At 48.2% G+C, this 15,524-nt stretch overlaps 1 protein-coding gene across 9 annotated transcripts in view; it reads right to left on the bottom strand.

Annotated features, from left to right (window-relative positions):
• Positions 1-828: 828 nt before the first annotated feature.
• The window catches only part of HPS5 (HPS5 biogenesis of lysosomal organelles complex 2 subunit 2), a 47,100-nt gene continuing 32,404 nt past the window's right edge, over positions 829-15,524 (bottom strand). For all 9 annotated transcript variants that reach the window (XM_084773928.1, XM_084773931.1, XM_084773932.1 and 6 more), the window contains 7 exons: positions 15,090-15,210; positions 14,734-14,889; positions 12,398-12,517; positions 11,247-11,360; positions 8,818-8,924; positions 6,387-6,657; positions 829-1,905 (listed from right to left, as the gene is read on the bottom strand). In XM_084773928.1, the coding sequence (XP_084630054.1) occupies positions 1,845-1,905; positions 6,387-6,657; positions 8,818-8,924; positions 11,247-11,360; positions 12,398-12,517; positions 14,734-14,889; positions 15,090-15,210 (950 nt within the window). In that variant the 3' untranslated portion in view covers positions 829-1,844. The remainder of the gene's footprint in view (positions 1,906-6,386; positions 6,658-8,817; positions 8,925-11,246; positions 11,361-12,397; positions 12,518-14,733; positions 14,890-15,089; positions 15,211-15,524) is intronic.

Genomic DNA, 15,524 nt, shown 5'->3' on the forward strand with positions numbered 1-15,524 from the left:
GTGCTCAGTGGTCAGATCCAACACAAATGAAAGTGAGGCAACCACAGATCAAGCCTGTCTGAGACTTCAAGCCAATGACCGCTGTATTTGAAAACAGTGCCTCACGTACAGACTGTTCAAATGGCAACGTTTGGCTGATGAGGATTTTATTCTCTCTTTGCCTTGGAAGATAAAGTCAGGTGATGTGGGTGAGGAATACTGGCTGCGAAACGAGGATGGAGGTAACTTGCCTTAGATAGGGATATGAGGATGTGACGGCCGCAGTGCCAGTCCTCGGCGTCTGCCGGACTGACGGTGACGGCAGCAGTGCCAGTCCTCGGCGTCTGCTGGACTGACGGTGACGGCAGCAGTGCCAGTCCTCGGCGTCTGCCGGACTGACGGTGACGGCAGCAGTGCCAGTCCTCGGCGTCTGCTGGACTGACGGTGATGGCAGCAGTGCCAGTCCTCGGTGTCTGCCGGGCTGACGGTGCGCTCCAGGCTATCGTTTAGCCACTGTGCAGACGGGAGCTTCAAGTGAAGGAGAGCTCTTTCCCACTACCCCAATACAGTCTCACACTCAGCATCAGGCAACATGCCCAAAAGCCAGTGCTGCTGGCGGGAAGGGCTGCCACACTTCACAAACGTGCAAGCACTCTGGGAAGCCTCCAGCCTACCAGGCCAAGCCACACCCCAGGTCATGGGTGAGTACTGCAGAGTGTGTGGCTCCTCTGGTTTGGTAGATGTGGGGGAAAGAAACAGGCCAGTCATTTAGTGCATCTAAATCTACTCCACACTGGACCTATACAGTACATTCCTGCAAACTGCTCAGAAATAAATCCGATATCCATGTTCTATTCAAACAAAACCTTCATCATTTATTATCAACATAAATGACAATCAAGTTAATGGCTTAAATAATACAATAATTTGTTATAATTTATATTAGTGATTAGCTTTCTCTTACTATGCCTTCTTAAAAATAATTTTTACAAATGTGTGCCCGTGATGGCACACACATTTAATTCTAGCACTCAGGAGGCAGAGGCAAGCATATCTCTAAGGTTGAGGCAGCCTGGTCTACCAGCACATTCCAGGCTGGGTAGGGTTACAAAGTAAAACTCTGTTTCCAAAAAGAAAGGAAGGAAGGAAGGAAGGAAGGAAGGAAGGAAGAAGACAAAGGAAAGGAAAGGAAAAAAGAAAAGGTGCATGACTCAATAAATATTTAAGTAAAGACAGGCATAACTCTTTTGGGTCATTGTCTTTAAAAACTTACAGATAATATATTTCCAGTGATTAGTCAATACATGTAGGTTTAGATTAGGAAATATCAAATAAATACTGGAAAAATACTTCAAATTGAGCTCAACTCATATATGGGCAATTTTACTTAAAATTCTGGTTTAGATCATCAGTATTTATTACTTATGTCAACAAAAACAACGTCATCCTTCCAGATCCTAACTCAGTAATTCTAGACAGCCTCGGACATGTTCATAACATTATCTGTCTCCATGTAATGAGGCTTCTGCCTCCAACAGATCTGCTGCGGTAGAAAACAATTTCATCGCTGCACTAACAGCTCAGACATCACTCTGCACACAAGGAATACCACACAGCAGTGAGCACTGCCATGCTGGGTCCCGTCTTTGACAATCGACTTCTTCCAAAAGCCAACTTTGATTGAGAAACGCTGAGGTCACAAAAGCCAAGTGCCAAGGTGGAGATGGCGACAGCAGCTGCTGCAGCAGCATGGCTCATTTATGGCATGGTTTGAGGTGCCCCCTTTCCTTCTGTGGCAACCTCAGAAGGTTCTAGAGCAGGATTCCACTTGGTCAAAATGTTGTCGTGTCCTGCGGGATCTCCCACTAGGCCTGCTGTGACCAGAGGAAGCGGTCACACTTCTCAAGCATGCCTTGTATCAGCGCTCTGAAATCCCATAAAAACAAACAAGCAAATTCAGTTGTCCTCATTCATTCTTAACAGCAAGTTCTAAAGAGTTAAGAGGATTCAAAACACTGGCTCTGAGACCAAAAGACGCGGCCTGAGACTAGGAGAGGAGGCTGGGGACAGGATGACTTAGAGAAGCGGAATGTTTGCCACCCATAGATGAAGCCTCGGGTTCAATGGCCAGAGTTGGGGAAAAAAAAAAAAAAAAAAAGAAAGAAAGAAAAGAAAAGAAAAAAAAAAGGAAGAAAGAAAAGGAAAAAACTGGAACAGGAGAAAATACACGCAAATCCTACCTGGTAAGAGGCATTTAGACATTTAGAATATGGTGGAATTCCACAACTAAACTAGCACCCTGAGTCTAAAATGGACAACTGACTTAAGTTATTTCTCCAAAGATGATATCAAAACCTTAAGCATGACAGTTTGTTCAGCATCAGTAGGCATGAGGAAAATTATCCAAACCAATTGCGCAGCTCTAACACAAAACTCCAAAACTTTTAAATCTAAATAAATATTCCCAAATACAAAAAATTCTGAAATCTGAAATATTTGTTTCCAGCTATGTTAGATACGGGACACTCACTGTGATGCTGTTATCATTCAATTCAGATGAGGCATCTGAGATGCTCAGATCAACAGAAAGGAGAACGATGGCTGCCAGGGGTGTGGGAAGGAAGGAAGGTGTGTGTCCTGCTGTGGAGCACAGGGGTGTGGGAAGGAAGGAAGGCGTGTGTCCTGCTGTGGAGCACAGGGGTGTGGGAAGGAAGGCGTGTGTCCTGCTGTGGCACACAGGGGTGTGGGAAGGAAGGCGTGTGTCCTGCTGTGGCACACAGGGGTGTGGGAAGGAAGGAAGGCGTGTGTCCTGCTGTGGAGCACAGGGGTGTGGGAAGGAAGGCGTGTGTCCTGCTATGGTACACAGGGGTGTGGGAAGGAAGGCGTGTGTCCTGCTATGGTACACAGGGGTGTGGGAAGGAAGGCGTGTGTCCTGCTATGGTACACAGGGGTGTGGGAAGGAAGGCGTGTGTCCTGCTGTGGAGCACAGGGGTGTGGGAAGGAAGGCGTGTGTCCTGCTGTGGCACACAGGGGTGTGGGAAGGAAGGAAGGCGTGTGTCCTGCTGTGGTACACAGGGGTGTGGGAAGGAAGGCGTGTGTCCTGCTGTGGAGCACAGGGGTGTGGGAAGGAAGGCGTGTGTCCTGCTGTGGTACACAGGGGTGTGGGAAGGAAGGCGTGTGTCCTGCTGTGGAGCACAGGGGTGTGGGAAGGAAGGCGTGTGTCCTGCTATGGTACACAGGGGTGTGGGAAGGAAGGAAGGCGTGTGTCCTGCTGTGGAGCACAGGGGTGTGGGAAGGAAGGAAGGCGTGTGTCCTGCTGTGGCACACAGGGGTGTGGGAAGGAAGGCGTGTGTCCTGCTGTGGTACACAGGGGTGTGGGAAGGAAGGCGTGTGTCCTGCTGTGGAGCACAGGGGTGTGGGAAGGAAGGCGTGTGTCCTGCTGTGGCACACAGGGGTGTGGGAAGGAAGGAAGGCGTGTGTCCTGCTGTGGCACACAGGGGTGTGGGAAGGAAGGCGTGTGTCCTGCTGTGGAGCACAGGGGTGTGGGAAGGAAGGCGTGTGTCCTGCTGTGGAGCACAGGGGTGTGGGAAGGAAGGCGTGTGTCCTGCTGTGGAGCACAGGGGTGTGGGAAGGAAGGAAGGCGTGTGTCCTGCTGTGGAGCACAGGGGTGTGGGAAGGAAGGAAGGCGTGTGTCCTGCTGTGGAGCACAGGGGTGTGGGAAGGAAGGAAGGCGTGTGTCCTGCTGTGGCACACAGGGGTGTGGGAAGGAAGGCGTGTGTCCTGCTATGGTACACAGGGGTGTGGGAAGGAAGGCGTGTGTCCTGCTGTGGAGCACAGGGGTGTGGGAAGGAAGGCGTGTGTCCTGCTATGGTACACAGGGGTGTGGGAAGGAAGGCGTGTGTCCTGCTATGGTACACAGGGGTGTGGGAAGGAAGGCGTGTGTCCTGCTATGGTACACAGGGGTGTGGGAAGGAAGGCGTGTGTCCTGCTATGGTACACAGGGGTGTGGGAAGGAAGGAAGGCGTGTGTCCTGCTGTGGAGCACAGGGGTGTGGGAAGGAAGGAAGGCGTGTGTCCTGCTGTGGAGCACAGGGGTGTGGGAAGGAAGGAAGGCGTGTGTCCTGCTGTGGCACACAGGGGTGTGGGAAGGAAGGCGTGTGTCCTGCTATGGTACACAGGGGTGTGGGAAGGAAGGCGTGTGTCCTGCTGTGGAGCACAGGGGTGTGGGAAGGAAGGCGTGTGTCCTGCTGTGGAGCACAGGGGTGTGGGAAGGAAGGAAGGCGTGTGTCCTGCTGTGGAGCACAGGGGTGTGGGAAGGAAGGCGTGTGTCCTGCTATGGTACACAGGGGTGTGGGAAGGAAGGCGTGTGTCCTGCTATGGTACACAGGGGTGTGGGAAGGAAGGCGTGTGTCCTGCTGTGGCACACAGGGGTGTGGGAAGGAAGGCGTGTGTCCTGCTGTGGAGCACAGGGGTGTGGGAAGGAAGGCGTGTGTCCTGCTATGGTACACAGGGGTGTGGGAAGGAAGGAAGGCGTGTGTCCTGCTGTGGAGCACAGGGGTGTGGGAAGGAAGGAAGGCGTGTGTCCTGCTGTGGAGCACAGGGGTGTGGGAAGGAAGGCGTGTGTCCTGCTATGGTACACAGGGGTGTGGGAAGGAAGGCGTGTGTCCTGCTATGGTACACAGGGGTGTGGGAAGGAAGGAAGGCGTGTGTCCTGCTGTGGAGCACAGGGGTGTGGGAAGGAAGGAAGGCGTGTGTCCTGCTGTGGAGCACAGGGGTGTGGGAAGGAAGGCGTGTGTCCTGCTATGGTACACAGGGGTGTGGGAAGGAAGGAAGGCGTGTGTCCTGCTGTGGAGCACAGGGGTGTGGGAAGGAAGGAAGGCGTGTGTCCTGCTGTGGAGCACAGGGGTGTGGGAAGGAAGGCGTGTGTCCTGCTGTGGCACACAGGGGTGTGGGAAGGAAGGAAGGCGTGTGTCCTGCTGTGGAGCACAGGGGTGTGGGAAGGAAGGCGTGTGTCCTGCTATGGTACACAGGGGTGTGGGAAGGAAGGCGTGTGTCCTGCTGTGGAGCACAGGGGTGTGGGAAGGAAGGCGTGTGTCCTGCTGTGGAGCACAGGGGTGTGGGAAGGAAGGCGTGTGTCCTGCTGTGGAGCACAGGGGTGTGGGAAGGAAGGCGTGTGTCCTGCTGTGGTACACAGGGGTGTGGGAAGGAAGGCGTGTGTCCTGCTGTGGAGCACAGGGGTGTGGGAAGGAAGGCGTGTGTCCTGCTGTGGAGCACAGGGGTGTGGGAAGGAAGGCGTGTGTCCTGCTGTGGTACACAGGGGTGTGGGAAGGAAGGAAGGCGTGTGTCCTGCTGTGGAGCACAGGGGTGTGGGAAGGAAGGCGTGTGTCCTGCTGTGGTACACAGGGGTGTGGGAAGGAAGGCGTGTGTCCTGCTGTGGTACACAGGGGTGTGGGAAGGAAGGAAGGCGTGTGTCCTGCTGTGGTACACAGGGGTGTGGGAAGGAAGGCGTGTGTCCTGCTGTGGAGCACAGGGGTGTGGGAAGGAAGGCGTGTGTCCTGCTGTGGCACACAGGGGTGTGGGAAGGAAGGCGTGTGTCCTGCTGTGGAGCACAGGGGTGTGGGAAGGAAGGCGTGTGTCCTGCTGTGGAGCACAGGGGTGTGGGAAGGAAGGTGTGTGTACTGCTGTGGTGCATCAGTTCACACTGGAGAAAATATACTCGAAATTGGCTGCACAGCAACATGTATACACTAAATAACTAAATGTTCTAGACAGCAACTTTTACATAGATTTGCTTTCTTTTTCTTCTTTCTCTTTAAAGAGCAGTAATTATTCTATATAGTTCAGGCTGGCCTTAACTGCAGATTGTCCTGTCTCAGCCTCCCCAGGGCTGAAATTACAAGTGCATATCATCACACTTGGCTTAGTTTTTGTTCTTTCCCCCATATCTATTTTACCACAAATAGAAAAGGAAATGCTTGAATAAAATGTGTGTGTACATATATACACAAATAGTTTCGCTTTGTTTCTTAAACTGGATACTGAACCTAGTGCTTCATGCATGATAAAGAAGTGCTCTGCCACTAAGCTAAACCCCCAGCCTTTTTTTCATTTTTTGAGACAGGATTTTACTAAATCACCCTTTTCTTTGAACCTGTGGTTCTCCCGCCTGGGCCTCTTAAGCAGCTAACTCACAAACCTGGAAATATCCACTCTTAAAGAACTGAGGATGCACCTTGATCGTGACTATAAGTAAAATTTTACTTTGGCCTCCTCTTTTACGCTGTGGTCAGCAGACGCGCCTCAGGCTCCTCTTGTGCTTTCGAGAGCCTGCGATGACATGGTCTCTGCACTCCTATCTATCTACATCTGAGAGCCCAGGTGTAAGGTGTGGTCACACGCTGGCATTACCTCTGCCTTCTCTCAGCAATCCTCAGGATGTCACAGGTTCTGGTAAACTTTTCTGACAACTCAGGGGCCAGGCCACATTCCTGTAGCAGTGACCAGGCCCGATCCGGGCCCATGGCCTTAGCTAACAGCAGTGCCACACTCTCCACATTGAGGGGGGCAGGGCCATCACTGAGGCTTCCATTTAGTGACTCCTGAGGAACTGGCCTTGCGATCTTGTTCTGCAGCAGATGGAGGAGAAGCTTCCATTCCTCTAAGGTCTCGGGGATCCACCCTGCACAGGGAAACCACAGTGAGGTCGATCCAAAGCACACAGGCTCCATACATGGAACATCAGAACTGTAAGAACACTTTAAAACAGACACATTCAAGGACACAGTCTTAGCCAGGCGTAATGGCACACGCCTTTAATCCCAGCACTCAGGAGGCAGAGGCAGGCAGATCTCTGTGAGTTCAAGGCCAGCCTGGTCTACAAAGAAAGTCTACAACAGCCAGGGCAACACAGGGAAACCCTGACTTGAAAAAACAAAACAAAAGAATAGAGTCTCTTCACCTCAGTCCAAATATACAGAATTAAAAATAAAACTTCCTGGATTTACAATGAAGAACAAAACAGACACAACCCCCACACTCTTGCAGCAACTAGGTTGGTAAAAGCCTTAAATATGTACACAAATCACTATTTATAAACCATGCTGAGAATAGGGAGGAGAGGAATCAGAAGTGCAGAACTGCAGGAGCTGTTCAGAGCCTCTGAGCAAGGTTGTACAAAGAAGAAGAGGCAGGAGGCACATGCATGCAGCCTGCACATCTGAACTTGCAGTCGGGCCAGCAGGAGAGACGACTGCACCTACGACACAGGAGCACGGCAGACAATGTGACACAGCCAAAAAATCAGCTGAGTTCTTAAAAGCCTACCGGGTGCCAGGTGGTGGCGGCACACGACTTTGACCCCAGCACTCAGGAGGCAGAGGCAGCCTGGTCTGCAGGAGTTCTAGCACAGGCAGCGCTACACAGGGAAACCCTGTCTCAGGAAACAAAATGCCAACAAGCAAACAAACACAGAACAGTTAGTGAGCATGAGATGACAGGCAGCGTAGCTACATGGAATGCTCAGTGCGAGGGCTTTCAGGGAGGCAGCTACATCGTTCAACTATTTTTAAGATTCGTTTTACTGTTTTATTTGTGTGTGTGTGTGTGTGTGTGTGTGTGTGAGAGAGAGAGAGAGGGGGGGGGAGGGAAGGAGAAAGAGAGAGAGGGAGAGAGAGAGAGCGCGCGCGCACATGTGAGAGACGTGTGCAGGTGTCCATAGAACCCAGAAAGGGAGTTAAGAGTCCCTGGAGCTGGAGGCATGGGCAAGTCTGCACCACCCAGTGTGGGGTGACAGGAACCAAACCCTGGTCATCTGCAAGAAGAGCAAGTGCTCTTTCCTGCTGGGCCGTCTTGCCAGAGCTCTTTGTTTTGCCTCGCCTGGGCAAAGCAGGAGAGCTGGTGAGCTGACCAATGCAGCTTCCCCCCAGGCCCAGATGCCAGGGCTCTGAGTAGGCCCCTTCCAACACCCCATCTACGAGCCGCTGAAGTGTGTGACGAGTCCTATAGATCCAAAGCCGTGGGATCTCCACGACATAGGGCGACATGGGACATCCGAGAGGAGTCCCAGCGAGGATTCAGTATTGGTAGAGCAGCAGAAGGCAGAGGCCACAAGCCAGGCCAATGACTCACTGCAATGAACATCTGCAAGTAAAGCTGATTAGGAAAAAGGGTGTGCTGTGGGGCACACCGTGATATACTGAGCTTCCATGTCACCATTTTTTTTTTTAATTTTCTTTTGAAGGACATTACAAGGCAAGAGAGTAGATATAAAAGGACAGGGAAATAAGTGGGATTGGGATTCATGATGTGAAATGTTTAAAGATCAATAAAATATTTTTTTTAGATTTATTATGTATACAGTGTTTTTGCCTGCATGTACTTCTGTATGCCACAAGAGGACACTAGATTTCATTATAGATGGTTGTGAGCCACCATGTGGTTGCTGGGAACTCAGGACTTTTGGAAAAGCAGGCAGTGCCCGTAACCTCTGAGCCATCTCTCCAGGCTCCCAATAATAAAAAAGTTTAATTGGAAAAAAAAGAATCATTCTGACCGTTGAAACAGAAAGAGCTTTAGAGTAGGCAAGAATGAAAGCCAGATGTCCCGTTATGAGAGTGTATCCCAAGAGTTTGTTATCTCACTTATAACAGCATATGGAAAACATGGAGTACAGCGCTTAAAACAGTGGCAGTTATTAAATAGAAAAGATGTCATAATAGACCAAAGGCCATCAACAGCTGTCTAGAACTATGTAGACAACCACTAAAAATTTGTTTATTGCAAAGTTGAGGAGAGACTTCCAGAACCCCACAGAGAGCAGCTACACTTAGGATTTACATACCATTGTCCCCTTCCATCAGGCTTATGTCATTCAGGTAGACAATGTTGGCGAAGGCCTCTCTCCTCCTCTCCAGCTCCAGACAGAGGGTAAGATACCCAGGCCAGAAACTTAAAGGGACCAAAGTTGATAAAAGGAGTAAGTGCAGTGAACATCTATAACTGCGCTGCCCACCCTGGCCACCCGTGGTCTTTAAAGCTTAAAGTGAAAGTAAACAAAAGTTAAAACCGGGCTAATTTGTTGTTTCACGATAAGTCTTTTTAAAGTTTTATTTATTTTAAAAACTTTTTTTAAAAGCTTATATGCATGGGTACTTTGCCTACATGTATGTCTGTGAACCACATGTTTGTCTGTTGTCCAAGGAGGCCAAAAATGGGTACAAGAGGCCCTGGAACTGCAGTTATAGACAGCTGTGAGCTGCCAATGAATGCTGGGAATTGAATCTAGGTCCTCTAGAAACTTCTCTTAACCCCCCTGAGCCATCTCCCCAGCTCCGAGCTTTATTTTTATATTATGCATATAAATGTTTGCTTACATATATGCTTATGCATAATTGATATGCTTGGTACTCTGAAAGATCAGAAGAGGGCATCAGATCCCCTGGAAGTACAATTACATGTAATATGAACCTCTATGTATATGTTAGGAATTGAACCTGGGTCCTTTGTAAGAGTAGCAAGTGTTCTTAACCAATGAGCCGTCTCTCCAGTCCCTAAAAGTCAGTTTTGTAATTAAAAATTGGTGACCACATGGCTAGTGGGCAGTGCAGTAGAATATTCCATTATCACACAAACTTCTAGACAGCCTTGATCTAGTGCACTTAGGAAACAAAGCTTTATAAGTAGTTTTGTTTCTTAATTTCATTTTCTTTATGTACACGGCTGCTTTGCCTGCATGCATGTACATGTACCACATGCGCTCTTGTCCCTGTGGAGGCTGGAGGAGGACGTAGGTTCCCTAGAGTTGGAGTCGCAGATGGTTGTGCTGAGGATCAAACCTGGATCCTCTGGAAGAGTAGGCCATGCTCTTAACCCCTGAGCTAGCCTCTATGTTTTAAGTTGGGTTGTTTTTTTAAAGATTTATTTATTTATGTTCTGTCTTCCTGTACATCTGCATTACAGAAGAGGGCACCAGTTCTCATTATAGATGGCTGTGAGCCACCATGTGGTTGCTGGGAATTGAACTCAGGACCTCTGGAAGAGCAGACAGTGCCCTTAACCACTGAGCCATCTCTCCAGCCCCTTAAGTTTTAACATTCAATACAAAACGAGACTGTGTCTCCAAATCTTAACCCATGACTTTCTCTTTGGCCCTTTCCCTAATCAGCAACCCCTCACCTGTAATAATTAACACATCCTCTTTGTGCAGGCTTTCATTTCTCATGTATGACACTAGATATAATCTCCAGAGAGTCTAAAAGGGGCCAGAGAGACGGCTCAGCAGGTCAAGGCACCTGCTGCTATGCTCAACAGCCTAAGCTCAATTCCTGGGATCCACATGGCAGAAAAGAACCAACTCTAGATGTCTGTTCTCTGACCCCACACATGCCATGGCATGCACATGTTCCCTCCCCAAAAATTAAAATTAACGAACTACCACTTATTTTTTAAGTCCAAAAGGGTATCTTATTACCTCACCACCTGCTCCCTGGCCGGTTTCATCCCTCGTTATAAATGAACATAGAAGTATGACATAGCTGCCATTGCATGAGCTCCCTCTATAAGGGAAACGGAAGATGAAGGTCTCTAAAATGTTCTGCTTCCGGTGGGGAAGCAGCCAAGATCCGGAGACGGCGGCCAAGCCTCTCATTAGCAGTGTGGGTTTTCATCCTCTTCCCGCTTCCCTCAGCACACCGCACCCTGCCCCACAGCCTCCAGGGCTGACTCTCAGGCTCTCTTCCTCCTGAGCCCTTCACCAGGGAGCCTATGCTGATCTCTCCTGTCTTGGCAATCCTGTAACAGCTGGAACTGGTGTGCAAATAATACGCAATAGCCTGAACACTGACTCTAGTAACTGGGCAGAGGGAGTACAAACAACTCGCAAGGCCGTTCTCTACACTACAGGAACAAACTGCAAAGAAAGGTGATGTTTACAATCACATTAAACACGGGGCTGCAGCTACGGCTCAGGACGGCTTACAGAGGTCCTGGGCTCCACACTCAGCACCCACATGGTGGCTCACAACTCCACGTAACTCCACTTCTAGGAGACCTGATGCTCTCTCCTGGTCTCTGTGGTACTCAGACACTCAAGCAGGCAAAACAGCCAAACACGGAAAATAGAAATGCTAGTATTTTTAAGAAAAGGTGCATTTACATTTTAGTATCAAATTGCATCCTTGCATAACAAAGCACAGCAATGCAGGACCTTAACTAGAGGGTTACTTCTGGGTCCCGGTCTCCACAGCAGCATCTGTAAACACCCTCACTTACCCATAAGACCTACAGATGTCAGCCATTTTCTCTTTGGTTGTAAAGTCTGCAGGAAGTTTAATCAGAAGAAGGACCAGCTGACTATAGCCCCAAGAAAGCAAGTGTGAATGGGGCCTATGAAATGAAAAAGAACAGCTAATTAGACAGGAAATAAACCCTACAAGGCACTTGGTAGTCATCTACTAGGTAAGACGACACTTGAAGCACATTCCATCATAACAGTGTCCAAATATTCCTATTTTTCTCCTAAAAAATAAAAAATAGCTACTTTTCTTATAACCTGTTCATGTTGAAATGAAACAAACAAACACCAGGAATAGGGACGGGGTGTAACTCAGCGCTAGAGTGCCTTCCTAGTTAGCAGGTATTGAGGTTAATTCTAACGTTAATAAAAACCTTGATTCCATCACTCACAGCCCCTGGGTATCCTCCTAGGCTTTTTCCCAAGGAGTAAATCAAATGTAATATGCAAATGGCAGGAAGCAGTGCTTTCAAAAGGGCTTCCCTTGAGGAAAATACAAAGACTGTTTTGAGTCATGTACTAGTGGTTTTTCATTTTGTTTTGTTTCTAGATTCTAGTTTTTTCCTTTTCTTTTTTTAAATATTTATTTATTTGTTTATTACATATACAGTGCTCTGCCTCCATATATACCTGTGCACCAGAAGAGGGCACTAGATCTCATTATAGATGGTTGTGAGCCACCATGTGGTTGCTGGGAATTGAACTCAGGACCTCTGGAAGAGCAGGCAGTGCTCTTACCCGCTGAGCCATCTCTCCAGCCCCCAGATTCTAGTTTTTTCAACTCCTGGTATGTTTAAAAATGAGTTGACACGTCTTTAGAAAGAAAACACAGACACATGCAAACACCAGTTTTGTTCTTGTTTTTGGGTTCACTGTGGGTCTACAAAAGAACTGCAGGGAGGCCAGTTTAATTCTTTGAAGTTACGAGCCAATTTGTACATGAATGTGCATTTTTCTGAAAGGAATCATGAGAGTCTTCTAGGGTCTGCAAGCTCTCATGTGTCCAGAACCACTAGGGCTTACATGGATACACAGTCTCATTGGTTACATTTTTCTACTGCTGTACCTAAAGTGAGCCCGGACACTGTAAGTGAACAAACATGTCAGTTCAACTTTCAAGACTGCTTACCTGGGATGCCCTTCATCATCCACTGTACTTGTGCTTGGTGGAGCATCATGGGACACTGCCAAAAGCAGCCAGTCAAGTCTTAAGGACTCTGGTTGTAGAAGAAACTCAAGGAAGGATGGCCTGAGAGCAAGTTGGAGAGAAAAACCACTAATCTTCAGGAGAGCGAACAAAGTGTACAGTTGTAATGAAAGAGCAGGACTCACGCCATTTTACCCTCCAGACTCCATTTTGTACATACTTGTTCTCCCAGAGGCCCTCCGCCCACCTGCAGTTACTGGAAAAACCATAGACTGTCCCAGCAACTGACTTGATAGAAACTTGCATCCCAGGCCAGCTGATCAAGCTCTGGGTCATAAACTTTTACCAGATGTTCCAGATAGATAAACTTCCCCTTGCAGTCTGGCCAGGACCACCACCCAAAGGCCAACTTTCCACACACCCCTAGACCAAGCTTGTAACGCTGAAGCTTGAACACCCTCGCTTGCAGGTTTTTCCCTTTATAAGCCCACTACCCTTAAAGCTCAGCACCACTCTCCTATCCTGTCTAAAGGACCCTATGTGTACTGCATCAGTATTGAGTCCTGGTGGTCTTTGGGGGCTGGAAGTCTCGTGCTCTGGGCACAACAGTAAAGAAAATGATTAGGGAGCCAAGCATAGGGGCGCATGCCTTTAATCCCAGCACTTGGGAGGCAGAGGCAGGCGGATCGATGTGAGTTTGAGGCCAGCTTGGTCTACAAAGTGGGTCTAAGGCAGCCAAGGCTACACAGAGAAACCCTGTCTCGAAGGAAAAAGAAGAAAGAAAGAAAGAAAGAAAGAAAGAAAGAAAGAAAGAAAGAAAGAAAAAGAAAATGATTAGGGGATAATATGAAAGCTCTTCTATTACAAACAGCTAGAAATGCTAGTCAGAGTATCAGTCTACCAAATAACTAACCAAGCTGTAAGACAACAAGAGAAAAGCTAAAGAGGGGGAAGGGGGGAGGAGCAGGGGGGCCTTGTGGCAAACAGAGAAAACTTGTTTCTAGTCTAATAACTAAATGAGCATTTCCTGCTATGGAGAGGAGAAATGATGGCCCCACCTGAGAGAAAAAGCAGGAACAGATCTACTCAGAAAGCTGGGCCACTGCAGTGAAAAGCACTCTCTGGCAGCCTTATGTGTGTGTTGCCTGCCCATATGCACAACATATGTATGTACTACCCTGAAAGGCCACTCAGGAGGACACCAGATCTTCTGTAACTGGAGGTACAGACTATTGTGAACTGTCACGTGAATGCTGGGAATGGAATCTGTGTCTACAGCAAGAGCAGCAAGTGCTCTTAACTGCTAGGCCATCTCTCCAGCACAAATGACTTAATTTTACACAGAGAACCTAAGACTCAGGGAGAAGAGATAAAGTGTGGTCCATGTGCATCTGTGGTGTGTGCTGCAGGTGGGGGTGGGGTGGGGTGGGGGGATGCATGGGATAAAAGCCGCCCAAATCCTCTTCTTATGTACAAGTAACTTTTATTCTCTAAGCTCAATTGCTGTCTTGGAGGCTTACTGCTAACCTAGGCCTAGTCCTGGAAGCTTCTAGCCTCCGTACAATCTAACCTAGGTCTAGAACATTTTCAGACTCTGCGACTTACTACTTAGTAAACTCACCCTTACTTACTGTTTTTGAGCTCTGGGCTGGCTGGTTCAACTCAGCTGTTCTGGCTCAAACTCTTCTCCGAGCTGACTTATTTAATCTGGCTTCTCTCTCAACCTGAAATTGCTCTGTTTGGCCTCAAACTAACATGGCAGTCTGCTCTAATCTTCTGGCTTCTTCTCATTTTCTGGCTCATTCTGTCTTCACCTGAATTTTCTCTAACCCATCTCTATTACTGTCTTGGTAAAACTGCCTCCTCTCTCTGTAAAACCGCCCTTAGGTAGCTTCCCTTTCCTCTCCTCTTGAGAGTTGGGCATATCCCATTCTGTCAAATCTCTGGTTCCTCACGTACCTGCCATTCAATCAGACATCTCTTTCAAACATGGGTGCTTCCTTCTACAAACTAACTTTGCCTTCGTTTGGGACTAAAAGCATGTTCCACCATGCCTGGGCCTAAGCTTTTCTTTACCCGATACTTGTTCTATACTAGGCTGGCCTTGAACTCAGATCTGCTTGCCTCTGTCTCCTGGATTAAAGGTGTGTTTGTGTTCCAGCCAGCTCACACAGACCTGGAAGATCTTTGGATGTGATCTCTAAACCATTCTGAATTGACACACTCCTCTATACTTCTTCCACAGTGGTGGACAATGAAAATGGTGATAAACTGAAACAATTGTCCATCTAAAATGAAGACTACTCAAGCCTTCTCACCACTGATCTTCGGGCCTTGACTTCACCAGGCTGTCCAGATAGGCCAAAAACTGAGCAGGATGATGAGCACAGAGCTGTGCGATGTCGGAAGGCAAGATAGATGGATAAAACTTGATGAAGGCTCGAAGGGCAGACTCCCCAAATCTATCATACAACCTGCATTTGAAAACAGAGCACATCAGTTTCCTATTTCAATGGCAGAATTTGGCTTGGTTACACTAAGGACTCATAAGAAATAAAAACAGATATTCTAATAAGAAGCTGTACAATATGCAAATGAGTCAAGCTTTAGATCCTAAGCCATAAAAACATTGCAGATGTTTTAGTTCCCACAAACAACACACAAGACAACGTACCGGGTGGCAAATGCAATCAGCAAGGGACTGTCGGACGGGACCAAGGCATCCAGCAGCTGTAGCCCTGTGGACAGATCTCCTTTTTCCATCTCCACATATGCAGGATTACAACTTGCCATTTCTGAAAAGTAAAGCACAGCCTTTCCCTTCACCTCTTTGCTGCAAATATTCCTGGACACATTTATTCAACAGTCCTTATCACACACTAACCCCTGTCACCCACTAGGGTAAGAACCCAATATCTCTGTTAAGCACTACCGGAAGTGAAAACAAAATCTACCAGAATTAATCTCAACTTTTAAAGACCATAAAGTCAAATTGGGAAACAAAACTCCCTAGAATTTTATTTTTGTGTATGTGTGTATGTGTGCTGCTGTACCAGGAGCTGGCATTGTAAGCCATCTGATGCGGGGGCTGGGACCACCCTCAGGTCCT

Source organism: Acomys minous (genome assembly GCF_964271855.1).
Source record: "Acomys minous genome assembly, chromosome: 2".
Classification (NCBI taxonomy): domain Eukaryota; kingdom Metazoa; phylum Chordata; class Mammalia; order Rodentia; family Muridae; genus Acomys; species Acomys minous.